Genomic DNA, 25716 nt, shown 5'->3' on the forward strand with positions numbered 1-25716 from the left:
AATTCATTTTCTTAGAATTATCATTTAGTTTTATTTTTATTTATTTAAAGCCATTACCATATCAATAGCTATAGGAACCATAGAAATAAATATATAGAATTTAAATATAAAATAAATACACAGTTTCTTTTAGCTATTCATTTTAATTAATAGTTATTTCAGACGATTCTATCTTATTAAATGTCGGAAATTTTAATTCAAGAGTTCATAAAGCTCATTTAATTACTTTAATTATATTGAATCTGTATGAAAACTGAGCTAATAAATTATTCCAAAAAGCTTATCTTTGTGGTTGTTAGAAAATCAATTAAAATTGAATTTAACGATTATTTAACGATTGTTAGGTAAGTTACGATAACTTAATGAAGGAAAATTATATATCTTTATACACCTGATTTATTGGAAATAAAATTCTTAAATTATTTAAGCAAACAAGTTATAATGTTTAAAATTGCTTTTGAATCTTTTGAATTAATATTTACTAAAAATCTATTAGTTGAAATCGATATTTTTTTTTAAATCTATTTTTTAAGGTTAGTTATAATGGAATGAGTGCATATTTTTATCTTTGATGAAAAAAAAGTATCGTATTATAAATGCCTGAAATTGAATAAGTTTATTCATGAAGACATTTTAATCTTCTCTCTGAATTTTTTAATTTAAAATGTTTAAATAAATGACTTATCATTAACTAAAGTTTAGTATATTTTGGATATATAATTTATGTTGATATCTTTGTATCGGGATTTCTTAATTCATAAATCAATTAACAAGAAATGGTTTACCTTATTAAATCATTTATTTTTTACGCGGACAATTAATATTTCCAAAAAACAAGACAATGACATAAATAGCCGCAATAATAGTCTTTTAAAAGAAGGAATTGAACTATATCCAAGGATACGTCCCGATAAAAAGTATCTAGAAATTCCTTATATCATCGATACATGGAAAGAAGTGTTAAAAAACGGTGAACGTGCTTTAAGTGTTGGAGAAATTACTATAAGAGGTCATAACTATGTTTTTATTGTTTAAAAGTTTTTTACATGTTATTTAGGACGGATATTTTCAGTAAGGATGTCCTCTTCAAAGCTTTTTTTCTATGATATATATGCTTCTGGTGCAAAAATACAAGCAGTTTGCTCACTTCGAGTATATAAGGGTGATCCATCCATTTTTTTGAAAATCAATCGAAATTTAAGAAAAGGAGATGTTGTTGGTTTATAAATATTTGATGCTTTTTGGTTTTAAAGACTAAAAAAGACTTTAGAAATGGTTGGCATTTTGGGAAAAACGAATGTTGGAGAATTTTCGATATTTATCACATCGAGAATACAATTACTTTCTCCCTGTATTTATCCATTACCATCTGAAATAAAAGATGTCGAAAAACGTTTCGAAAATAGGCATGTAGACTTCTTAATACATCCTAAAGCATCTAGCTATATGATTTTACGTTCTAAAATATTAACATATATTCGTACGTTTTTATTAAATAGAAATTTTTTAGAAGTGGAAACACCTATTTTATCTGGATTAACTGGAGGAGCAAATGCTCGTCCATTTTATACACATGCAAATTCACTTAAAAAGAAAATTTTTCTTAGAATTGCACCTGAATTATGGCTTAAAAAATTGATAATCGGTGGGTTTGACAAGATTTTTGAAATTGGAAAATGTTTTCGAAATGAAGGTTTGCAAAGGCTTAACATATTTAATATTAAAAAGAAAACTAAAAAATATCTTAGGCTTAGATTCAAATCATAATCCCGAATTTACAATGTGTGAATTTTATCAGACATATGCGTCTTTAGATGATTTAATAGAAATAACCAAATCACTTTTATCTGGTTTAGTTAAGGAATTAACGAATAATTGTCTTCTTAAGGGTAACACTCTTTCTCTTGTGAACAATGGGTTTTTAAATAATTATAAAATATTGGATTTTATTCCATCTCTTGAAAATTGGTTAAACACACCTTTTCCTAATTTAGATTCTCCTTCTGCAATTTCTGAACTTCTTTCTATTGCTAGTGAAAAAAATATCATTCTTAAAAAACCTCATACGATAAATCGTATTTTGGATCAACTTTCTGACCAATTTATAGCTTCTCAGTCCAATGAACCGACATTTTTTATTTATCATCCAGAAATTATGTCACCACTTGCAAAATCTTCTCTAAGACATGGTCAAAAAATAGCTCATAGGGGAGAGCTTTATATTTTTGGCAAAGAAATTTGTAATTTTTATGAAGAAGAGAATGCGCCATCTGAACAGTATTCAAAAATGTGTCGTCAACAAGAAGACCGTGATCATAATAGTGACTTTGATATACAAATGATAGATTTAGACTATATAAACGCATTAAAATGGGGTTTGCCACCGACAGGTGGTTGGGGTATGGGTATTGATAGACTTTGCATGATTTTATCTGGTACATTGAGAATCAGCGAAGTTCTGTCATTTGGAAATCTTCGAATGACTTGTATTTCAAATTTATCCAACTCACAAAACGAATATGATAAGAAAGATAAATGAAATAAACGAAGTATACAAAAAACAATAACATTTCACAGAAACATTCTCAGAAATATTCCTATACATTAAAATTTCTAGCTATTTTTAAGCAAACCCGTTGCTCTTATATCCTTCCAAAATCATTTATAATACACGTTTTCTTTATATCCTATTACTCTTTAATTTGAAATACAAATTACTTCTTCTTTCCATATATTTTCTTAATATTTCTTTATATTTTTTTGTTCTTGCTATTTGCCCTTCGACAATACTCTTATCAGCTTTCGAAACTACGATCTACATTTTTTCTTTGTACATGATTCTGAAGATGCAGTACGTCGGAAAGGCATTTGGTACTATGTCCAGGACGTGGTCTTCTATTAATCCAGTATGTATTTTGTATTTTGAGACTGATATTGATGAATTCTAGGCTACACTTTCAGGTGCAATTGATGTTATTGTAATAGAACAAGCAAATGGAGATCTTGCGTGTTCACCGTTTCACGTACGGTTTGGAAAGTTTTCTATGCTTCGTCCATCAGAAAAGAAGGTTGGTTGAGTATATAAAGGTTTTTTTTGATATCTTTTAGGTAACATTTCGAGTCAACAATGAAGTGGTTCAATATTCGATGAAATTGGGAGATGAAGGGGATGCATTTTTTGTTTTTAGCACGGAAAGTGATGTGCCTGATGAGCTTAAAACTTCGCCTGTTATTTCACCTTCAAGTAGCCCACAATCTAGTGAAGAAGTCAATATATGATCTCATATGGTTAACGGTGTTAACGTGTTTTTAGACAAGTCTTCAAGAACCAGATGATTTTGATTTAAGTGAACATGTTTCTCGTTAGTTATTTGTAAAAATAGTATTTTATTTTTTGACATTATTAGGAACACAGAAAGATGGTACGAGTGCACGTTCATCTGATTTTAACTGCAACGGTCTGAATAATGGATTTATTGAATATAGTTTTTGATCTTTATTGAGCAGATGATATTGGTGATGTAGGCTTTACACGCCATGAATCATGGGATATTTTATCGATTGATCAATCATCAAGTACACCAAATGATACGCCTAAAACCCAGATAGTTTCAAACGATAGCACATATTCTGGTTCTAAAAAGACTAATGATGAGTTACTTTCAGGGTCAAATGCATCGTCTCCTGATCTCAGAGAAGCTCGGTTAAGCGCAATTAAACGTGCATCCGAGCTTAGTAAAAGGCTTTTAAGTAGAGATATTCCTACTCATATTACAGATAACGGGGGTATGTCTTTTTTTGCTGTTCTTTTTGTATTCTTTGTGAAAAATAACACCATGTAGATGTAATATTGGACGTGCGTGGTTATAAGTCATCTGATGAGGCTGAACAAGAAGCAGAGGCTATTGCTCGACGTATTCTTGCAGAGATAGGTATCGACCCTAGTGAGTTAGAGAATCTTATCTCTTCTGATTCGTATGGAAATATTTGGATTTATGCAAGTGAGGATTCAAAAGAAGATGCTATAAATAGAAAATCATTATTTGCAAATACAGATATATTTTCTAATGTATATTTGGAGTTTTTAGAAATTTATATTAATATAGTATAGAATAGCTCAACTGATTTATCGTCCAAGATTTCTTTAGCTTCAGCACATGTTTTGGAATCTCAACCTAGACCATCTATGAATACAACCACACACGTTAAAACGCTTCGTCTTACTTCAGAACAATTAGTAGTATTTTTTTCTTTGATATTCTAGTTAACTTTTTCTAGAAATCACTTAATCTTCAATTAGGGCAAAATTTGATTTCATTTAGTGTTAATAAGGGGAAAGCTACTGTCTCTGCAAATCTTTATTTTTGGAAACATAATACCTCTGTTGTCATTTCTGATATTGATGGCACAATTACTAAGTATATTTACTTTTTGATACACTTTATACTTAAAGTCAGATCTGATGCTCTAGGACATGTATTGACAATTATTGGTAAAGACTGGACACATCCTGGTGTTGCAAAACTTTATTCTGATATTTATAATAATGGTTTTAATATATTATATCTTACAAGTCGTTCTGTAGGACAAGCAGATTCTACTCGTGAATATTTGAAAAAAATAGAACAAAACAGATACAAATTGCCATTAGGTCCTGTCATTCTTTCTCCTGATCGGACGATTGCAGCTTTACGAAGGCAAATATATTTTTGGCCTAATTTTTTCCTTTATACTAATTATACTAAAGAGAAATGATTTTAAGAAAACCAGAGGTTTTCAAGATATCTTGTTTACGTGATCTACAAAATGTTTTTGGCAAGGATTCAAATCCATTTTATGCTGGATTTGGCAACCGAATCACTGATGCATTGTCGTACCAATCAGTTGGGATTCCACCTACTCGAATTTTTACTATTAATTCTTACGGAGAAGTCTGTATGAAATTTTTGGAACTTGCGGGCTACCGTAGCAATTATATTTCTATGAACGATCTAGTGGATCATTTTTTTCCGCCTCAAGGCATGTCTCTGTTTCAAATGAAGCAAATAGAATTCATTGATACTTTATTTTGGCGCAGTCCATTACCTCACATTTATGATTCCAATGAAGATGATACTCTCTTCTCAAACGATGGAGATAATGAAGACGATGATGATAACGATGTTGATGATGACGAGACAGAGATGTATTCTGACAAACATAATGTTCATATTGACTTTTAAGCCACAAAAAACCATACCCGCTATCACATTCAGAATTCATACATAATAAATGGCTTATTCATACCTCCTCTTGAAAATTTTATACATTTGATTTATATATATACACGTTTTTGTATTTAAAAGGTTTACACACTCGGGTTTGCTGAAAACTTGTACACTCAATTATACATACGTTTCTTCTGGAAAACATTTATTTATTTATTCTAATGCTGAAAACATTCTTTTACACTAAACTTTATACGAACTATACCAAACACTTGAATACGCTTTTGCTTAGGTATTTCTTGATGCTCCTCATCGATCGTGTGTCCAGATGTACCACTCATCTCACTGGGCCTCCTCAACTATCCGACCGATATCCGTTGGCTGCTGCTTGGCTCTTTAATGCCATTTTTCGGCTTTGGACACAGTGGTGCTGGTGCCAGCCAGGCTATCAATCCCCAGAAGGTCTCTGCTGCTGAAAATGAGCTTGACATGATCACCGACTTGTTTACAAGGTATTCATACATCACTGCATGGTGCATCTGCACACACTCCTGCATAGACAGACTCTGCGTCTATAGACACCATTATTGCACTGATATCTCTGTTTTTTCTTTTTTCTACTATATTTGAGTTACGGCTAACCGCTGCTCGGTAGACTAGTTGATGCTTGTCATAGTAAATGCATCCCCCCTAATTACACAGACAGCGAGCTTAATAAAGGCGAGTCGGTCTGCATTGACCGCTGTGTCGCAAAGTTCTTTGAAGTGAATGCAAAAATCGGCGAAGTATGCTCTATTTTTCAATGTGCCCGCTAACCGCTGCAGCACATGCAAACACTGAGCCAGAATGCACGCTCTGGCCTCGGGCAGACACTCGGCCGCTGAGTCGGCCGCGCTTTGCAGGCGTGCATCGCATATATAACGCATACACAACGCATACAACACGCATACACTCCACATACACACAGCATATGCACAGCCATGCAGTACACATACACTGACTGTTGAGGACAGAGCCTGTGTATGCACACTGCGCGCCGTGTGCTCCCTGCCCGCTTACTGTATGCTCCTATGCATCCTATGCACTTTGCACTCATGTACTCTGCAATACATACCATACATAAACACAACTCATACCACACATAAACATATAACTACGTAAGTACATAAGTACATAAATACACATAAGTGCATGAATACATATAAATGCACTCCCGTGTCTGCCCGTCCTCCCGGACTGCGCAAAATTTGCCCATCGACACCGGGCACCACTAATGACCAAGGTAAGCCGCCTCGGCAGCATGCGGGCAGCATGCGCTCCCACACGCATATACCCGCCCACACACCCTTCCCTGACACCTGGGCCCTGCATGCTGCCGTCCTCTTGCTCCTGCATCCTGACTCCTCTAGGGCACCTCTTCCTTCGGCAAGCGCAACACCAAGACACACACTCAGTGCCGACGCTGCGGCCGCTGTGCGTTCCACATGCAAAAGTCCACCTGTGCGTCCTGCGGCTATCCCGCAAGTAAGATGCGCCGATGTATGCTCCCCTCTGCCGCCCGCGCCCCGCTGACTCCCTAGATAACTGGTCCTTCAAGGCAAAGCGCCGTAGGACCACCGGCACCGGCCGCATGCGCCACCTCAAGCACGTCTACCTGCGCTTCCGCCACGGCTTCCGTATGCCCCCTCTCCCGCTCTCCTCGCTTACTCTGCAGGCACCGGCGAGACCCCAAGGCTGCCGCGTCCTCGCGCCTAAGCCGCACCGCATGCACCGCATACAGCGCATACAGCACGCATACAACACGCATATACTCCGCATACAATGCGCATACACACGGCTACACATGGCATATGCACGGCACTACATGCATATATGCCGCATGCCGGCATACACGACATACGACGTGCACACGGATGCCGCGGTACTGCGTCACGGCATGTGCGGCTGTATGCATGATCTCTGGTCTTTGGCAACTTGCGGCGCACGTGCGCCGCACATGTATATGTATACGCAATATATAGTAATCTGGCATTCTGGCTCGGCCTACTGCCGCTCCTCACTCCACTATGTACACTGCCCGAGTCCTGCGCGCTGTATGCGCGCTGTATGCGCCGTCAGTGCCCCGCGTGCGCCCCGCGCCGTGCTGTATGCGTCAGCGGCGCCGCGCCCCGCCTGCACACTCACCTTGCGGGTTCCGTGGGTCCCCCGCATACGCCTCCGACTGCTTCATCGCATCCGCAACTTTGCACACACCGTAGAACACTATGCCGCCCGCCACAAGGAATGGCGCCAGTGGCCCACTGCCCCATCAGCTCATCCGCCGCGCCTCTCTGCTTCGCCATACCTGAACGCTGTTGGCCACCTCTTTCCCCAGTGCATTGCTGCTGCCGGCGCCCACGCCCGCCATGGCACGGGTTGCCATGGGGTTGCCATGGCAGGCTGTGCAGGCACTGCAATGGCCAGAGAGAGGGCACGGCGGACGGACGATGCTGGCGACGCACTGAGCAGTCTTGAGGGCTGTGTCGCGTCACTCAGCGCATGCAACTACCGGGTAGGCGTGCAGCACTGCGGCTGCGGCTAACCGTGCAGATGGAGCTCCTTCTCGGGACTCTCGAGGCGGGAATTGGGGACTTTGAGCGTATGAGGCGCGTGCTTTCGTGCAAACGCGTAGGGTACCACACTAACTGCGCCCGCTGACGAGACAGCACTTCGATGTAGCCGCTGAGGCAGAGGTGCGCGCTGCAGCGCGCGAGCTCCAGCAGGAGCTCTGTCCGCAGATAGAGCAGCTACTAGAGCGCGCAGAAGCGGAGATTACGCGTGCTGCGCACAGCGAGAGGACGCTGCATGCGCTTCGCGCAGAGAGGGAGCGGCTGCAGCGGGCGCTTGAGCGTCTGCAGCTCGAGGCAGCACAGCGCGCCAAGAGAGAGCGTAGCACGGGAGCTGCGCCGCGGGGTTAGCAGGGTTAGCAGAGGGGCATGTACAGGTCTGTATGGCTCATTGGGCTCACTGGGTTCACTGTTTTCCACTGTTCTGGCTGCTGGAGGCGCGTCGCGGCAGGCGAGCCACGAGTAGGTCGAGCTTGCGCACGAGGTCTCTGAGCTCGTTTTCGGCAGCTTGGCCTTAGCACCACAGTGTGGGAGGAGTGCTTACCTGCAAGATGGTCTGTGGCTGCAAGCAGGGCCGAGTCCTGTGCGCCAACGCGAATTCTGGCGACGACCTGCGTCTGTCTGTGGCCGGCGGCGCCTGCCGCTGGCTGCTCAGGCTTCCAGGCACGGAAGCCGAGTAGCCGCAAAAGAGAAAAGGGTCTCTGTGCGGGATCGTGTTCCTGCAAGAGGCAGACACATGCGGTGATGGATGTCTGGTCGACGCCGATGGAGAGACGGATGCTGGGGGGCAGAGGTGGGTCGAAGATCTGTGGAGCAGTTAGCGGGCAAGGAGAGGGGCACATACATGGCTGGGAGCACAGTGAGCTGGGTCGGGCTCGGAGAAGGAGGCGGCGGGCAGGCGGAGGATGCGCCGTGCAGACTGGGTCTGGAGCAGCCAGTGGGCGGCAAGCTATGGCGGTAAGCAGGCGGGCTGGCAGAGGAGGAGAGACGTGTTGTGCTGAGGTAATGTCGGCGGGGGCATTCAGTATGGTGGCGTGAAGGAGGCGAACGGCCTTATCGAACTCGGCGAGCTGTACAGTGAGTACGGACAGTGTGTAGCGGGTGCAGCATACCTGGGGGAGCGGGAGGGAGGCACCGTGTCGGAGACAGAAGGGGGGCAACTTTGTGTCTCTGAAGCAGAGCAGGAGTTTCTGGGAGGGTCAGCGTGCAGTGTGGGCGGTAAGGAGCAGAGACGCATTTTACGATTGCGGACCCGGATCTTGTTGCAAAGCCCTTAAGGATCTCGGTGTGGACGGAAGAGAGCGCGAGGGTGGAGTCGGGGCAGCAGAGCGCGTCTCTGCATGCATCGAGTGAGCGGCCTATACTGAGCCTGACACTCGGGAGCACCTCGGTGACAAGCCATTCGAGCTCAGCCTTTGCAGTTAGCGCGGTGGGAGGTGAGGAAAAGGCGGGAAGGCAGTGAAGACAGCAAAGACAGCAGGGGCGGCCTGATACGTACGGAGACTGCTTCTTCGGGGGGAGCTTTGCGCGCTTTGCCTGTGCAAACGGGCAGCCGCGTATTTCCCGACATTCCTGTTGCCGCTCTGTTGCCGCTCTGTTGCCGCTCTGTTGCCGCTCTGTTGCCGCTGTACGATGTTTACCGCTGGATAAGCCGAGAGCGGGAGCGAGAGGGAGTATATTAAGGATTAGGGGTTTACTGGGGGTTTACTGGGGGTTCATTAAGGGCTTATTTATTGGGGGTTTATTGGGAGTTTACTGAGGATTAGGGTGCTGGACTGAGAGCGGGAGAGAGCGGAAAATAGGGTTTAGGGAGTCTGTGCAAAAACGCTTGTAAAAATGCATGTAAAATGCATGTAAAACGCATGTAAAACGCATGTAAATGCATGTGTCAGGGCCCTTTGGATGCAAACTGGCTTTTGGGTGGAGCCGGCTTGAGTTCTGCATTCTCCTATTTGCTCAGCCACACAAGAAACGGGCGACCAGCGGCACTTGAAGCAAACCGTATGTCTCCGTTAGAATTTCGCGGGGGCCCTTTGGAGAAAGGTCTGTACAGAGGACATGTGTGGCTACCAAGGAGTGCACGGGTTCTTATGGGTTTTGGCGCCTGGGTGGCGCTGCAGAGGGATCTAAGGCGGGCAGATCTGGTGGGGATACTGTCGGAGCTGACTGCACTGCCCTGTGTGCTGCGCAGACTGCATGCACAGATGTTGGGCGACCTGGCGGGGCGACGGCTGCTCCGTGAGCAGCCGCGTATCAACTCTAATACCGTTAACCGGCAGGCATTGCGTGCCTTGCCGCCAGACACATTTGGCCGTGTCTATGCAGAGTGGATGGATGCATACCGTCTGAGCCCGGATACACGTGGAACGGTAAGGGGTGGGCAGAAGGACAGCACTGGAGCACAAAAGCAAGCAGAGAGAGAGGCAAGCAGAGAGACAAACGTTGGGTGCGTTCTGGCATTTCCGGATGTGCCTGTATACGTGCAGGAGTGCTGTTTTTATGCATGAATGTTGCATGGTTTAGAGTCTTACTGCTTCACAGGTGAGATATATCAACAATGCGGAGTGGGCATATGTTGTTCAACGGTACCGCGAGTCCCATGACTTTTACCATGCACTTGTTGGTCTCCCTGCTACTCTTGAGGGCGAAGTCGCGCTTAAATGGTAGGAAACACTGAAAACATCCAGAAGACCCAGGAAAGCATCCAGAAGATGCAGAAAAACGCACTGTGGGGGCAGAAAAGCACACAGTAGAGGCAGAAAGCATTTTAGACACTTTTTGGATACCTGGCTTTGTACTCTTGGGGTGTACTTGTTTTTGAGAAAAGTCTGCATTTGGACTTGGCATTTCTTTTGCAGTATTTTTATGTTTTCTTGCTAACGAGTCTCTAGCTTTGAGCTATGCAATCTGGGGCTCCCCATAGCTCTCTTCTCTATACTGGCTGGTGCACCCCGGCTTTCTTCTGCAGCACGCAGACGACTATGGACACTATATTTTCCATGGGCTCTGCATTGTGGGCGCCGTGCCCAGACAATGCTCAACGTTTACTGGGAGGAAGAGTTTAGAACGAACATTCATGTGCTCCGTCAGCGCCTCGGCGTAACCGCTGCACCGACCCATACATCTTTTTCTGCTCCCCAAAGGCACTGACTGCACAATGCCTCTGCTTGACCTCACACACGCACTGTCTTGCCTGCAGACACATGCCCTGGGTTTATTGTATCTATTTCATGTCTACATATAGAGTGTATACACGTATACATACACATATACATTTGTCCATACATGTGCATTTATCCATGTATATACATATTATACATATATATACATATACATACATACGCCTACGGATGCATAGATGCACTATACACACTACTGCAGATGCATACTATATGTGCTAGATATGTCTACACACATAGACACACTTGCTCACGGCTGTACACACTATATACACAGAATACACCTGTATACACCTGTATACACCCGTATACATATATACAGTATATATACTATATACACTATATATACTATACACTATATACACTATACACTATATATAGTGTATACATTATATATACTGTATATACTATACGTACACATTATACTGCTGTAGAGCCGTTATATATCATCGTCCTCACAGTATCGCCGGCGATACTGTGTATATTAGTATCTGTACTGTGTTGTATATATCAAATATACTATAATCTTTGTTTCCTTTGTCTCTTCACCACTAATCTCCCGTAACAGCCCAATCAGTGCTTCCTCTGTCACTTTGTGCCGTAGTGTCCCCTGTTGCGCCATACGCAGCAGCATCTCTTCAACTGCACGTGCACGCTCAATGTGGACGAGCGCAATCCGCGCGAGCCGGTCGCGCGCTGCCGGCTCGAGAATATGTGAAAGCTGTATTATTGCAGTTAGATATACACAAACCTACTATACATTATGTATAATTATGTACCATTGCATGCCGCGCTTCTTTTGCTGCAGTTTGTGCCTCTGCAGAGTCTTTATCGGGATTAGCACTTTGACGCAGATACCCATCGTATGCATCCGCAGAGTCCATTGGGCAGCCAAATAGACACTGTATGTGTCTGTAGGCAGTGTATATAGGGAAACGGGGATTACAGGCGTATATATGCGCGGAAAAAGTGAATATATGCGCGCGGACCGTGTGGTGTATGCGCGGAGAGGGTGTCCAAAGAAGCTTGGTTAGGTTTGATTATTATCGTCAGGGATCCGTAGTGCGGGACTAGAGCGCATACAATACGCATACAACACGTATACAGTACGCATATAACACGTATACACTGTATATATTCTACATACACACTGCATACAATATATATACACCACATTCTGCGTCTGCGCCGCATCGCAGCCGTGTCACTGCACACAACGAACATATACTAAGCACAGTGGAGATACAAGTATACGCGACGCATATATAACGCATATATAACGCATATATAACGCATATAGTGTGCATATAGTGTGTATACACTGTATATATACTGTTATATACTTTGTATATACTGTGTATATACAGTGCATAGAGTGGATATATAGTCACATAGTGCACATACAGTGCACACAATAGTGTGCATACACCACACATATATAGCGCATATACCGCGCATACAACACAGATAAACACGCATATATCGCATATACAACACATATACAGTGCATACTTTGTAGTATGGACGTTGTCGAGTCTGGCGTCTCTCGTGAGTTTGAAGTACTCAGTACAAAGCTTGTTGCCTCTATAGAAAAGCAGGCAACACTTGAGGATCAAATGCATTGGACAGATGCAGCACTTGACCGTGCAAAAACGCGGATTTCAGAGCTTGAAATGGCACAAAGGGACTGTGTTGAACGGATGGCAAATGTTTTGCAGGAAAAACGGGGCGCTGAAGAAGAAACACAGGCTTTAATGACACGCCTTGTTGAGGAAACACGACTGCGTGGGCAGGCAGAGGCAGAGAAGCAGGCAATTGAAAAAGAACTGGAAGATCTGACAAAAACTCTGTTCGAAGAAGCAAATCAGATGGTAACAGCAGCTCAACACGAACGAGATCGGGCAGAACGGCGGAGTATGCAACTGCAGGCTCAGTTGGAAGAAGCAGAGAAGCTGCAAAAGTCACAACAGAAACAGCTGGAGGAGTTGAAGGGTTTGTTGCACGCAGTTACGGGATCTGCAGCAGGGGCGCTGAGAACCGGGGAAAATGGGGAAGAAAAGGGAGGAAAACGGGTACGGCGAGTGTTTAGAAGCGATATAGCAGCGTTCCAGGAGTTCCAGGCGTTTTTTAGCACAGTAAATGTGCAAAAACGGGGAGGAGAGCAAGGAGGAGAAGGACAGAGTGTTCAGACTGCACAGAATGGGCAAAATGGAGGAAACGGGGGAGGAGGGGGACTGGGAGGACCAGTACGGGTGAGTTCACCGTCATTTTTTGGGTTGGGAAGTCCTACAGGAACAAGTTCATTCAGAGATTGGAAATTTATCAAGCGGTGCATCTATGAAGACATAGAGCCGACTCTGCGGCTAGATAGTGCACCAGGACTATCGTGGCTTGCACGACGAACAATGTTTTCAGCGATTTTGGAAGGACAACTGGTGATTGAGCCGGGAAAAGTAGGGAAAGGAGGAATAATATGTTCACTGTGTGGAAACAGCTGTACAGAAGAAGGAAATCGGCGGGTGCACCGGTTCAGAACCTCAGAGGCACAGAATACAATGAAATTTTATTATTTATGTGGATATTGTTTACGGCGAGTGAGGAGTGTATGTGATTTTGCAGGATTTCTGCGGCAGCTGAGAGACGGGGTATGGCGGGCAGAAGGTGATGGTGAGGGTATAAAGGCATGGGAAGAGACGGTACGGTTACGGGAGGTGATGTTCTGGTCACGGGTGGGAGCTATAGAGGGAGTAGAGGGTCCAGCAGAGAAGGTGGCCGTTTCTATACAGTGATGGTGAGGTAGTGGCTACAGAGGAAAGGCAGCAGAAGCGTGTAGGGGCTGTCAAGGAGTTGTATAGAGTCTATAGAGTATATGGAATGTCTAAGGCGTACATATTGTGTATAAAGTCTGTAGGGTCTATATAGAATTTATAGAGTCTGTAGTCAGCAGAGGAACATCTGTAAGAGTGTCTAGGAAGGACTGTATAGTTAGGGGATTATATACACTGGAAAGGGTGTATATGAGGATAAGATGTGTATGGTAGAAGATTGGTGTAGCAAAGGCACTGTGTAGTTGGGGTTTATCTATAGTCAGGGCTCAACGGTATTGAGGTTGATTGTACTCAAGGTTTACGTATAAACAAGGTTACTAATAAGGTTGTTGATATTGTTTTTGGATAGCGCTTCTGAGCAACATTTCCGGGTAATGTTTCTCTATACACAGTGTTTCTATATAGATGGGGTGTTGGTGTGGGTAGTGTCTCTATGGATAAGATTTATTTGTATGAGTAGGATTTGTATTTGAGTGCAGCAGACTGTGCAACAAACAGTACAGCAGGGCAGTATATTGCAGGCTTTGTTGCATGCTCAGACATAAACATGCATTGTTTAGTAGGCGAGTAGGGAAAGTTATGGCTCAATCAGGGTCACATGGTGCATTAATATATGTAGGAATAAGAGATTTTGTTGAATCTGTTTAAATTTGCTTCTAATTTTCGGTTTTTATTGAAAGTTTTATTTTTGACGCTGTAAGTTTAAGATTGGCTTTTGAAATATGATTTTAGAGCATGTATAAATAGTTTTGTCTGGTATAAAAAAGAATCTCTTGAAGTTTTGATTGAATATATTGATTGGGTCGATGTATTCAAGTTTTGTGTATTATTTTTGAAGACACTAGGAATCTGAAACAAGTAGCATTAATTCTGTAGCTGGAGATTTGAATTTGTATGGATTGTCTTGGGTTTTTCATTGTTATATATTGATTTAAAATGCAAAATGACTAATATATAGATTTTCTTAATTTATTTAGCTGTGTATATATGTGTATTACAAGCTATACACAAGCACTACATATACTACTTGGTGCATATGGAAAGATGTATTAGCAGGCTGCATTTATACACTAATATACATAGATGTTATATTTAATTCCACTTTATATACATAATTTAAATATTTTTAAAAACATTTCATATGCTTTCAAAAACCATTTTATCCTACCATATCTTGATACGTTTGCTGGCTTCCACAGTCTGCAATGCATATAATGCGCATATAGCGTGCATATATAACGCATACATAATACATATAGTGCATACATATATTTCTTTGGGCCCACTAACTGTTTTCTGCTACAGCCGGATCTCCTGTTGATGCAGACATCACAGGTTTATCTTCAACGCCCTGCTCCGAGGCCTTTCCTGGGGTTTCTGTGCTTTCAGGTTCTTTAACCGGTACCCAACAAAACGTTTTAAACGACATATTTGTTTCCGCTTTACCATCTTTTGTCTGCACAGGACGTGTTACCCATTCCTGTCGCCATTTTTGCGGAATAATGTCGAATTCTGTGCTGCCAGTAATAAAACGGCCTTTTTCTGCGCGTGCACGAGTGCTCATTCGACGCACTAATTAAACGTTTTTATGGTTTTTCGTTACGAATGTACACAGATACAGACAATGAATATACATAATACAACACGCATATATTAAGATATATCGCAAATGTAACATGCATAGATAGGCATACAGTATGCTTTTTGTATATATAATTTGAATAAGTATGCAACGACTATATACTATATATATCGTATGCATATAAAGCGCATACAGACACATATATTGCATATAATACATATATACTATGTATATGTGTTGTATGTACACACTACATCAAAAAAGTATACTATAAAAATATATAAATGTGTACAGGCATATATAGGCATTATAGAACATATATAAAGCATATGTTGGTGTACAAAGAGGTATATGTCTATATGCTGCATATTTGTTGTACATGCTATTTGTTATACAGCTTTGTGTGTTATATATATGCAAAGTATACACAGTATGCGTGTCTTACATAGGCTGTGTGGGTTGTATGTCTTCTGTATATATATTATAGTATACTATGTATATTATACTTTACGATAATGTATTGTACATACTGTATATGTTGTATATATGGTATATATGTGCCAGATGTTGTATGTATGCTATATATACAGTATATGTGCACCATATATAGTATATAACGCAATATTTAAATACATAGGGCAACGTTAAAACATATATAATCAGAATAATTGAGCTTCTAAGCACATATACATGCAAAAAAGTGCATAAAATTCTTTATTTTTATGTATTCAATCTATGCCTAGTGACTAATAGACTAGGAGGGCAATATTGTATAAGAGCTTAACGAGAATATTGTGTCGATTAACGTTAAAAATGAGATTTTAGCAAAAAAGTATTAATGTCAAAAATAGGACCAGATAAAGGGGATTTAGACCCTTTAATAGAGGATCTTATGTCTCGAATTAGCTCTGTTGAAAAAGTTTTTTTGTTGTTGAAATCGGATGATTCAAACAGCTTATCAGAGATGGTAACGAAACTTTCTATTCTAGAGAAGGCAAAGTTCTATGTAGGGCTGAGTTATGCAATCAATTCACTTGTTTTCAGTGTGTTCTATTTAACTGTGTTTTTTCTGTGAAGTTTAAGAATGTTTTAGTGAATTTAAAGCTAAATCGTGTGGATACGAAGGAGCATGCAGTAATGAAAGAGCTTGAGAGAGTTCAGCTCTATGTAAACAAAATAAAAGAGGCAGAGACGGTGTTATCTAAGAGTAAATCCCTATTTCTTTATGATTTTGGGATATTAAGTGTTTAGGGACGGTGGTATTAGATAAACATGTGGTAGATCGGATAATTACGCACGATTTGTCAGAAAATGTAAGAATAGACAAGAAAAATAAAGAAATTAAGGGAAAAGATGCAAAAGATCAGAAAAAATTGTTAAAAAAGAGTGTTCATATAAGATTTAATACACCAGATACAGAATCTATAGTTAATGTGAATGATAAATCGATAAAGACAGATTTAGTAGGCGTTCAAGGCGCAAAAGCAGATACAGCAAAAGGCATAAAGCGTGGAAAAGACTCTGAAATGTCCTCAAGTATTGTGACTTCAAGGTTGTTTTTTTGAAATCTGATGAATAATAGATTTACATCTAAAAGCATCGGGAAAAGCACATAAAAAACATAAAAATAAGAAAAAGAAAATTTTAATAGACTAAAACATCGAATAGTCTTTATATAAATATGTTAAGCGTGTAAAACGGTTAACAATATAATGAAAAGTATATAACATGCTGATGCAGTGGGGTAAGGAATAGATTATTCATCTGCGATAAAGTCATAATGTCCCGGTCGGTAGAGTAGATTAATAGTAATTGGATTTTTATTTTCAACTGTAAATTCGTATTTTTTAGCGTGACTAGAGTCACTTCTGTCAATATAATAGATATGAATACAAACCTATATTAGTGAGATAGTAAATTGGACAATAGTTATACGAACGTACACCAAGAGCTTTGGATAGTGCATTAATCATGACATGGTCAGCTTCTTTTCCGATAGATTCAATTGTATTTTCGCAAAAGGTAAAAACATCTGCTACACTAGGAACATCCAAGAATGGTGCATATTCACAGGCGTTTTGTTTAATATAAGCACTAGTTAAGAAACGAAAATAGACAACCATTGCATTGCTCTTTTCGGGCGTATTCATAAGCGTAAGGAGCTCTCTTTCTTTGGCTTGAAAATCTTGATTCTCAGATGGTTTTAACAGACTCAACGCTAACAAAATTTCTTCATAAAAATCTTCATATGATAATGGCTCAAAACCACTCTTTTGAAGGAGTTCTGTAGTCTGACTGAATGCAACAATATTTTTTTCTGAATCAGCGGGTGTTTGGCGTATCCATGTCCAAAGCCATCCAAAACATAAAGCTATAAAAATAAGTTTGAAATAACCGTTTTGACTTGGAATTACCTCGATAAAAACAATCACCATCTCGTTTCAAACGATACAATGACATGTTTCCTAATGCCTTTTCCAGTGATCAACTATGAATAATAATATAAAACATACTTTAATTTTTTTATAAAAAACTTCATTTTCTTGATATTCTTTTAAAAGTTCATGGACGGGAATGCGATGAAACACAAGTGGATCTACTTCTATTTCCAAGTTCATTATTGGGTTTAGTATTATGATTTGTTCATTAGATAATTCAAGAATATATTTTACGGTTCGGTACCGCTTTAATAATGGGGTTCGGGTTAAAGACAATGAAAGAAATATTTGTTATCTATAAAAAACATCTTTCTAGTATTTAGGAATATACTTTTTAGTTGAAGTTGACTTATATGAAAATAGTGTTTAAAATAAATAGTATTCATTACATGTTTTTCTTAAAAAAATGAACGATTTTATAATAGAAGATTTAGAGTTTGATCTTGAAGATAACGAGCTCAAAATCAATATGGAAAATAAGTATTATTTTGCTAAAGGTATCTGTTTGTTCTTAAAAGATTTATTTTTTTAATTTCTACAGCGATCAAGGAAGAAGATCCATTACGCGCAATAGAAGAATTTAAGCAAGTTATTCTTTTGGAAACTACAAAAGGGAATTGGTAAGCTTTTTTATACGCTAAATGACTAATTTTAAAGTTTTTAAGGGGATTTCGTTCGCTAAAGCAAATTATGAAACTGCTATTTAACTTGGGTTATAAATATGATGTAAAAATATAGGAATTACTGTTTATATCGAAGTTGATTGAATTATTTTAGATGATCAGATATTATACGGAGCTTTTAACATATAGAAAATCAGCAGTAACAAAGAATTATAGTGAAAAATCTATTTATAATATTCTTGATTATATTTCTTTGGATAATGACGTAGAATTTATGGAAGAAATATGTTCCATAACTTTGAATTCTCTTGAAGAAATGGAAAATGAACGTCTTTGGTTAAAAACGAATTTAAAACTTGCAAAATTATGGTTAGATAAGAAAGAATATATACGTTTGAATAAAGTTTTTTTAAAAAATATAATAAATATATATCTTACTTTGTATTAGATTTTAAGCAAATTGTACGATATTTGTGAAAATTATAATGGATCAGTAGACCAATTAAAGGAAGTATGTCTTCTTGAACTTTATTCTTTGGAAATACAAATGTATTCAGAAACAAAGAACAACAAAAGACTTAAGGTTAACTATTGTTAATTATTTATGTTTTTTTACGTTTTTTAGGATTTGTACCATAAAACTTTAAAAATAAAATCTGCAAATATATACCCGTATATTATGGGTGTTATTAGAGAATGTGGCGGAAAAATGCACATGGATGAAAGTATTTAGAACTTTAATTTTGAAAATTTCAAATAATTTATTTTAGAACGGTGGGGAGAAGCTTTGACTGACTTTTTAGAGTCATTCAAGAATTATGATGAAGTAGATTCTCCTCATAAAATTCGTGTATTAAAATATTCAATATTGGCAAATATGTTAAACGGATCTAATATTAATTTATTTAATTCTCAAGAAATGAAGCCTTATAAAAGTGATCCACAATTTTTGGCAATGGTAGATTTAATGAATGCTTGTCAAAAAGGAGATATTCAAAAAATTGAGCTTATTCTTAAAAAGCATCATGATGAAATTATGGAAGATGCCTTTATTCAAGTATATATTGATGATATTTTGCAAAATATTCGGTCCCAGATTCTTGTACGTTTGATATTACCATATACCCAAATCAATATTTCATTTATCGAAAAAGAATTGAACGTTACTTCAACAGAAGTAGAAGCATTACTGATTAACTTGATTTTGGACGAACGTATTCAGGGGAAAATTGACCAAGTTAATCAAATATTAAATTTAAAAGCAGAAGAAGAGTTGGAAGAAAAAAAAGATGTTGCAATTCTTGCTTTAGCTGAAAGTGTAAATAAGTTATGGAGACTTTGTTTAAATTATCGGTACTAAAACAGGAGTATTATATTATGAATTTCCAAAACATTCAAACAACTAAAATAAGACTAAGATATAGCTTAAATGGAAATAGGAGAGCAAAAATGTTTGCATGCTCAAATACATATGCTAGACAAAAATACAAAAATTTTTTTGAACAATATGTGTTGATAAAGATGGGTATCAGTGGTTCGTCGAATCATCACATAAGGAGACAACTTTTTTGACGGAAAGGACGATCATCTACAGGTGTACCTTTAGGTTTAGCGGCGATCGCTACACGGGCAGCCTCTGTAAATGCTTCGTTAACTCCTAGACAAATATTAGACTTAACTATAATCGAAGACTGTGGAAACATGCCTCGATTGTGTTTTGCGCTGCATTCTAGCAATATTAGCGATAACTATGCAAAAAATATCATAAAAATACATACCCAAATAACGAACGGCACGGATAAATTTTGCAACAGAAAGGCCTTCTTCATATTGAATATACCGGTGTTGACCGTTCATGTTACAATTATTATACGGCGTAATTTCATCCTCGAGCTCTCGCAAATCACATTTAAGTGCAACAAGAACAAGCTTAACACCTTCACAATGGCTTGCAATCTCAGCTACCCATTTGGATTGTACATTTTCAAGCGATCCACGAGAATCTACTGAAAAACATATCATAATAACATGTGTATCGGCATATGACAATGACCGTAAACGATCAAACTCCTCCTGACCCGCTGTATCCCATAAACTTAATTCTATTTGCTGACCATCAATAAATACATCGTGTACATAATTTTCAAAACTGTATATGTTAGCTAAACATCAAAAATTTTTGGTGTTTAAAAGAAGCATTGAAAGGATTTAGGGTGCCAAAAAATATGTATCTGTCTTTTAATGATTTTTTTAAGGTTGCTGGAGTTTTTTTTAGCTTTTTGATACATTTTTACTCTAATAAAATATTTTTCAGCTTATTAAAATATCCTTATTAGTTTGTCAAAAACGCTCGAAACTCCTTATAAATTTCTCAAAGATGCTTCTTTAAAAGACTTTTAATTAACATACACTGTTGGCTCATAAATCTGAGGAAAATATCCACCTATATTTTCATTAATTTTATTTGTATCTATATATTGTGTAGTATACGTGTAAAGACATTTAGCAGTGACGTCTTCCCACATGCTGCATATTATCAGTTATTTTGAATACAATTATGCGCTGCAGTAAATGCAAAGCCAGTCAATGTATGTGCTTTAACCCCCATTTTAACTCCAAATATCTTATATATGCGTATTATATGCGCTTCCTTCACCTTATATGCTTAACTTAGTCAAATTTTCTTCGACTTTGGACTTCGGTTTTGCAATACTGCAAATGCGCATATAACTCACCTCCGTCACCCAAAATAACAATTTTTCGGTGGAGTGCTCGTTGTGATGACCAACAACCCATGTGTTTGATTCTATGTATGTTGTATACACGTTGTATGCGTGTGGTTGGTACACCCGTTGCAAAACCTCGTTGACGGAGCCTCCCGAGAGCTGAGGCTGGTGTTCACGTAACGCGTAATGTATATGAAAGTCACGTGACTTTCTCGTGACTCTGAAGGAAAATATAGAGAATATACAGCAAAATAGTTGAAGAAGTCTGCAATAACAGGTAAAAAAAGTGCTTGATGAGTGCCTTGTTGGAAATATTGAATAAAAATGCGGTTGGAGTGTTTAATCGCCAGATATATTTTGGGGAATACGCCGTATATGATCAGGAAGATCAATAGAAGCACCATATGCTTTACGTGCAATTTCTCTGAGATAGGTGCTTTTATTATCGCCCCATTTCTGATTGATCATTCTTTCTTCGTTTTCTCTTCGTTCGTCCTCAGCTTCTTGCTTAGAGAGTTTTTCTAAACGCTTTTGACGCTCTTGATCCAATGCTTCTGCATTTTTCATCATGGCAGCAAGCTTTTCAGCTCTTTCTTTTTCGTTGTCATGATGAGCCTTTTTGTTAACACCACCATTTGTTGTATTTTTCGAGTCTGAATAGTGTGAAGAATGATGGTAAAAAACAGAAGAGTCATAATGACGCTTTGTAGATGAAGGTTTTTGTGTAGAATGATATTGTCTGTCTGGAGACCTATGTTTTGAGCGAGAAATTGATGGAGATCTTGAACGGCGATGATAATGGTTTCTAGGTGAAGACCGACTTAAATGCCGTTTGTGCAAATAACGATTTCTTGAGCGATCTCGGTGCTCAGATTTTTGCGGTGAATAACGTGAGTGACGTGAATGTGTATGCTGATCTAAATGATGTTTTTTGTTTTTTCCATTTTGTGCTTCTATAAGCTGACGTAATTTAATTGGATTGTTTCTAATTGCCTCATACTGTGCTTGCTCTTGTTTTTTAATTGCCAACAAAGGATCTTCTCGAATTTTATTTTGAATATCTCTTACAGTATTTGCATTTTGTGAAGCGATAAATGGTTGGTTTCCATTTTCAAGCTTAAATATTAAATTAAATACATAATAAATTACCGTTATTTTACCTTTGATGTATCTTCTTTAAGAATATCATCTATCCTTTTTCTTCCTAATAAATATGCCTCCATTTCTTCGGTTGTTCTTGAATCACCTGAAAGATGAGGTGCGGCATACATCCAATCTAAACGTTCTACCCGTTTTCTAGACCTAATTAATATATAAAAAAATATTTTCAATTTCCTACTTTCCGCCCGATGCTTCTTGCAATTTCTGTAGTTCTTGGAGTTGCCTTTCTTCTTCGATCTCTTTTTTTATTTGTTCAATCCTCTTTCTTTCTTCTAATGCTTTTTTTTCCTCCATCCATACCTTCTCTTGATTACGAATCCTAATAAGTAATTAAAAGATGTATTTTTGCATATCAAACAAGTATACAAGAGAGGATGCCAGGATTCTGTAATAAAAAATAAGTATTTGCTTAAATAACAAAGTAAAAAACATACTTTTCATATTCAAATCTCCTCCACCCATTTTGAACTACAAAATAAATATATAATAAATACTTTTTTGTCTTTTATATAGAAAAATTATTTAAAAAAAAAACAAAATGAATTTGATAAATTAACGTTTTGTTAAATTTATTAAATTTTGATTAGCAAAAAAAACTAAAACAAAGTTAGATTAGAAACAATTCAAACATACACTTTACTACTGTTGATAGTTCAATTATATTTTTTTTCCAATAAAATTTAGTTTTATAATTTATCACAGTTTTATGTGGCGATTGTTAGAAGATTGTTAATATTTTCGAACGTTTCAGATAATTAATAGAAAAGATAATATATTACGAATGGATTAATTTGTTAATTTTTTCTTTTATTTAGCACTTTTTTCAATAAAAGAATCATTTTTAGTTTTTATTTTTAATAATGTTTATCAAATAAAGATTTTTTTTCAATTTTTAAAAATTATGGTTAAATATTTTATAATATTTATTATTTATAGGTAATAATAACTTTAGAATGCTATAATTTAGAATGCTATAAATAAGCTAAAAACAATATTTTTTAAAGTTTTTATTTGATATGAAGAAAATAGTTTTAAATAAAAGTAATTTATTGTAAATATTAAATATAATTTTTTTATTTTTATATATATAAAAATTAATATAATAATATAAAAATAGTCTTTATCTTTCCAAAATTAAAATTTATAATGATGAAAATGTTTTTATAGTTTTAACAAATAATTTATATTTAACAAATAACTTATAGATCATCAGTATACAATATAAATAATGTACGTAATATATCTATTTTATATAATGTATAAAAATTATCTTCATATAATACAAACAAGATTTAGTAAATTTATTTAAATACAAAAAAAAAGTAAATGTTAACTTTGTGTTTTAAAATTATTTCAATAACCGATATAACCTTAAAAATGAGGATTTCTCTTTAATTTTTATTTTGAAGATACAAAGTGATCTTTTAATATTTAACTATTTGGCGTTTTTGGATTTATTTTTTGTCAAATTATATAAGTTTTTATAATTTTATTAGATTTTTTTATAATTTTTGGTTTTATACAGAGTTCTATAAAAAATGAATATGCAACTAGGTTATAAAAAATCTCTTTCAACCGTAATTGGTATTCGAATGGGTAATGCAAACAGTTCTATTTCTTATATAAATGATGTTTGATATTTTTTTAAAGTACGTTAAAATACAGATTTAATAAGTATTTAGAGTGGAAAAGTTATTATTATTACAAATGAAGAAGGAGAACGTCAAATCCCTTGCGTTCTTTCATATTTGGATGGAGAAGAATATCATGGTTCTCAAGCAAAAGCACAGCTTATAAGGAATTCAAAAAATACAATTACTTATTTTAAAAATTTTTTTGGAAAAAAGTAAGTTTGGAAAATTAAAGAAAAAAACACAATTAATGATTAGGATTGAATGTGCTAGTTTGCATATTTCAGGGTATTCTGCAGAACCTAACATTTTAGACAATGAAATAGTCTATACAATTATATCTGGTTCTGGAAATGAATATGAAAAACGAATAATTACTCTTAATGAAGTAATGATTTCTCATTTAAAGTACTTAAAAAATTGTGCAGTAGAATATATAGGAAAAGATGTTACTGATTCAGTTTTTTCTATTCCCCCTGATTTTTCTTTTTCACAAATAGAACTTTTAAAAAAATGTGCAGAAAAAGCTGGTTTAAATATTCTTCAAGTTATAAAAGAGCCAGTTGCTGAAATCTTGGCGTATTCGGATGGTATTGATTCTTTAGTTTTAGCTGATAAAATATTTGTCGTTGCTGATTTTGGAGAAATGACAAGTAGTGCTACTGTTGTTGTATGTAGAAATGGTCTATATACAATTTTAGCAACGGAAACCGATTATAATTTAGGTGGAAGACTTCTTGATGATTGTCTTATTGAGTATTTTGTAAAAGAATTTCAAAAAAAATATAATCTGGATCCTAAACAAGATTTAAGAGCTATGGCCAAATTAAGAACTGAATGTGAAACAACTAAAAAAAGTTTAAGCTCTAGTAGCGTTTGTACGATTAGCGTCGAATGTATGTTTGGTGGATATGATTTTTACTCTAGTATAAACAGAGTACGTTTTGAAATGTTGGGAAGATATGTTTTTAATAAAATGCTCGCACTTGTTAAAAATGTTCTCAAAAAGGCTCAAACCGAGAATTTTGATATAGACGAAGTTATTCTTGCCGGAGGCTCTTCTCATATACCTAAAATATTAGAGATGTTCGGCTATATTTTTCCAGAAAAAACTTTAATTCGTACACAATCTTCACAAACTTCTATGCTTAGTCCTTCGGACATTGAATGTTATGGTACAGCTATTCAAGCATCATTAATATCTTCCCTTGATAAAGAAGATATTTCGGATTTAATAAATCCTAATATAACTTTAATACCACATTTATTGAATCCTATTGGTATTGTCATTCAATCCGACGATAAAACAGAATTTATTCCTATTATTCATTCCTACACATCAGCTCCTGTTCAAAGAAGTATTTTTCTTGATAAATTTTTAGATACTGGCGACTTCTGTATCATTATTTCTCAAGGAACAACTCGTATTCATCAAAAAAAAGATGAAACACATGAAACACAAACTTCTGATGATGATGATGATGATGATTCATCTACAGTGGAACAATTAAAAGTCATAGAGCCATCACAAAAGATAGCAGAATGTTCTCTTAAAAATATTCCATCTAATGCAAAAATACAGGTTACTATTTATGTAGATTTTGAATTAAAAACCACTATTACAATACAACTTGTTTCGCCTTTTTCTGCAGAACTTGTTAAAGGAGAAATATTTATGCAGCAAAATCTATTATAAAATATTTATTTATTAAAAAATCTAAATTATATTCTTTTT

The 25716-nt window shown here is 37.3% G+C and overlaps 13 protein-coding genes across 13 annotated transcripts; 8 read left to right on the top strand and 5 right to left on the bottom strand.

Annotated features, from left to right (window-relative positions):
* Window positions 1-723: 723 nt before the first annotated feature.
* On the top strand, window positions 724-2539 carry T551_01397 (lysine-tRNA ligase; the record flags this gene model as incomplete). The annotated part of the gene is made up of 4 exons (XM_018373660.1): window positions 724-1009; window positions 1058-1219; window positions 1271-1693; window positions 1749-2539. 4 exons carry the CDS (start codon window positions 724-726, stop codon window positions 2537-2539), a joined length of 1662 nt encoding a protein of 553 aa, XP_018230315.1.
* A 307-nt stretch (window positions 2540-2846) lies between these two features.
* Window positions 2847-5282, top strand: T551_01398 (phosphatidate phosphatase PAH1; the record flags this gene model as incomplete). The annotated part of the gene is made up of 11 exons (XM_018373661.1): window positions 2847-2906; window positions 2949-3068; window positions 3109-3267; window positions 3314-3362; window positions 3408-3458; window positions 3508-3786; window positions 3843-4069; window positions 4112-4237; window positions 4279-4418; window positions 4458-4697; window positions 4748-5282. The coding sequence occupies 11 exons, from the start codon at window positions 2847-2849 to the stop codon at window positions 5220-5222; spliced, it is 1926 nt and encodes a 641-aa protein (XP_018230316.1). The 3' UTR covers window positions 5223-5282.
* Window positions 5283-8557: 3275 nt separating this feature from the next.
* On the top strand, window positions 8558-10320 carry T551_01399 (uncharacterized protein; the record flags this gene model as incomplete). Its single annotated transcript, XM_018373662.1, has 4 exons — window positions 8558-8837; window positions 9580-9643; window positions 9783-9921; window positions 10093-10320. 4 exons carry the CDS (start codon window positions 8558-8560, stop codon window positions 10318-10320), a joined length of 711 nt encoding a protein of 236 aa, XP_018230317.1.
* Window positions 10321-11431: 1111 nt separating this feature from the next.
* On the bottom strand, window positions 11432-11876 carry T551_01400 (uncharacterized protein; the record flags this gene model as incomplete). Its single annotated transcript, XM_018373663.1, has 3 exons — window positions 11432-11467; window positions 11513-11743; window positions 11772-11876. 3 exons carry the CDS (start codon window positions 11874-11876, stop codon window positions 11432-11434), a joined length of 372 nt encoding a protein of 123 aa, XP_018230318.1.
* Window positions 11877-12512: 636 nt separating this feature from the next.
* T551_01401 (uncharacterized protein) lies at window positions 12513-14169 on the top strand (the record flags this gene model as incomplete). The annotated part of the gene is made up of 5 exons (XM_018373664.1): window positions 12513-13746; window positions 13793-13888; window positions 13933-13971; window positions 14021-14040; window positions 14080-14169. The coding sequence occupies 5 exons, from the start codon at window positions 12513-12515 to the stop codon at window positions 14167-14169; spliced, it is 1479 nt and encodes a 492-aa protein (XP_018230319.1).
* Window positions 14170-14399: 230 nt separating this feature from the next.
* On the top strand, window positions 14400-14873 carry T551_01402 (uncharacterized protein; the record flags this gene model as incomplete). Its single annotated transcript, XM_018373665.1, has 4 exons — window positions 14400-14421; window positions 14528-14628; window positions 14666-14712; window positions 14798-14873. 4 exons carry the CDS (start codon window positions 14400-14402, stop codon window positions 14871-14873), a joined length of 246 nt encoding a protein of 81 aa, XP_018230320.1.
* A 232-nt stretch (window positions 14874-15105) lies between these two features.
* T551_01403 (uncharacterized protein) lies at window positions 15106-15384 on the bottom strand (the record flags this gene model as incomplete). Its single annotated transcript, XM_018373666.1, has 1 exon — window positions 15106-15384. The coding sequence occupies one exon, from the start codon at window positions 15382-15384 to the stop codon at window positions 15106-15108; it is 279 nt and encodes a 92-aa protein (XP_018230321.1).
* Window positions 15385-16240: 856 nt separating this feature from the next.
* On the top strand, window positions 16241-17058 carry T551_01404 (uncharacterized protein; the record flags this gene model as incomplete). The annotated part of the gene is made up of 4 exons (XM_018373667.1): window positions 16241-16438; window positions 16486-16609; window positions 16654-16938; window positions 16985-17058. 4 exons carry the CDS (start codon window positions 16241-16243, stop codon window positions 17056-17058), a joined length of 681 nt encoding a protein of 226 aa, XP_018230322.1.
* Window positions 17059-17158: 100 nt separating this feature from the next.
* On the bottom strand, window positions 17159-18020 carry T551_01405 (uncharacterized protein; the record flags this gene model as incomplete). The annotated part of the gene is made up of 4 exons (XM_018373668.1): window positions 17159-17299; window positions 17346-17773; window positions 17817-17874; window positions 17916-18020. The coding sequence occupies 4 exons, from the start codon at window positions 18018-18020 to the stop codon at window positions 17159-17161; spliced, it is 732 nt and encodes a 243-aa protein (XP_018230323.1).
* Window positions 18021-18246: 226 nt separating this feature from the next.
* On the top strand, window positions 18247-19823 carry T551_01406 (uncharacterized protein; the record flags this gene model as incomplete). Its single annotated transcript, XM_018373669.1, has 7 exons — window positions 18247-18337; window positions 18382-18460; window positions 18506-18566; window positions 18618-18866; window positions 18912-19046; window positions 19089-19188; window positions 19234-19823. 7 exons carry the CDS (start codon window positions 18247-18249, stop codon window positions 19821-19823), a joined length of 1305 nt encoding a protein of 434 aa, XP_018230324.1.
* Window positions 19824-20010: 187 nt separating this feature from the next.
* Window positions 20011-20988, bottom strand: T551_01407 (GTP-binding protein Rho3; the record flags this gene model as incomplete). Its single annotated transcript, XM_018373670.1, has 3 exons — window positions 20011-20192; window positions 20242-20612; window positions 20873-20988. The coding sequence occupies 3 exons, from the start codon at window positions 20986-20988 to the stop codon at window positions 20011-20013; spliced, it is 669 nt and encodes a 222-aa protein (XP_018230325.1).
* A 540-nt stretch (window positions 20989-21528) lies between these two features.
* On the bottom strand, window positions 21529-22812 carry T551_01408 (U2-type spliceosomal complex subunit CWC25; the record flags this gene model as incomplete). Its single annotated transcript, XM_018373671.1, has 5 exons — window positions 21529-22305; window positions 22350-22485; window positions 22529-22669; window positions 22717-22735; window positions 22785-22812. The coding sequence occupies 5 exons, from the start codon at window positions 22810-22812 to the stop codon at window positions 21529-21531; spliced, it is 1101 nt and encodes a 366-aa protein (XP_018230326.1).
* Window positions 22813-23888: 1076 nt separating this feature from the next.
* T551_01409 (uncharacterized protein) lies at window positions 23889-25677 on the top strand (the record flags this gene model as incomplete). The annotated part of the gene is made up of 3 exons (XM_018373672.1): window positions 23889-23981; window positions 24033-24196; window positions 24240-25677. The coding sequence occupies 3 exons, from the start codon at window positions 23889-23891 to the stop codon at window positions 25675-25677; spliced, it is 1695 nt and encodes a 564-aa protein (XP_018230327.1).
* Between the last annotated feature and the right edge of the window lie 39 nt (window positions 25678-25716).

Source organism: Pneumocystis jirovecii (genome assembly GCF_001477535.1).
Source record: "Pneumocystis jirovecii RU7 chromosome Unknown supercont1.5, whole genome shotgun sequence".
In the NCBI taxonomy this organism is placed as follows: Eukaryota; Fungi; Ascomycota; class Pneumocystomycetes; order Pneumocystales; family Pneumocystaceae; genus Pneumocystis; species Pneumocystis jirovecii.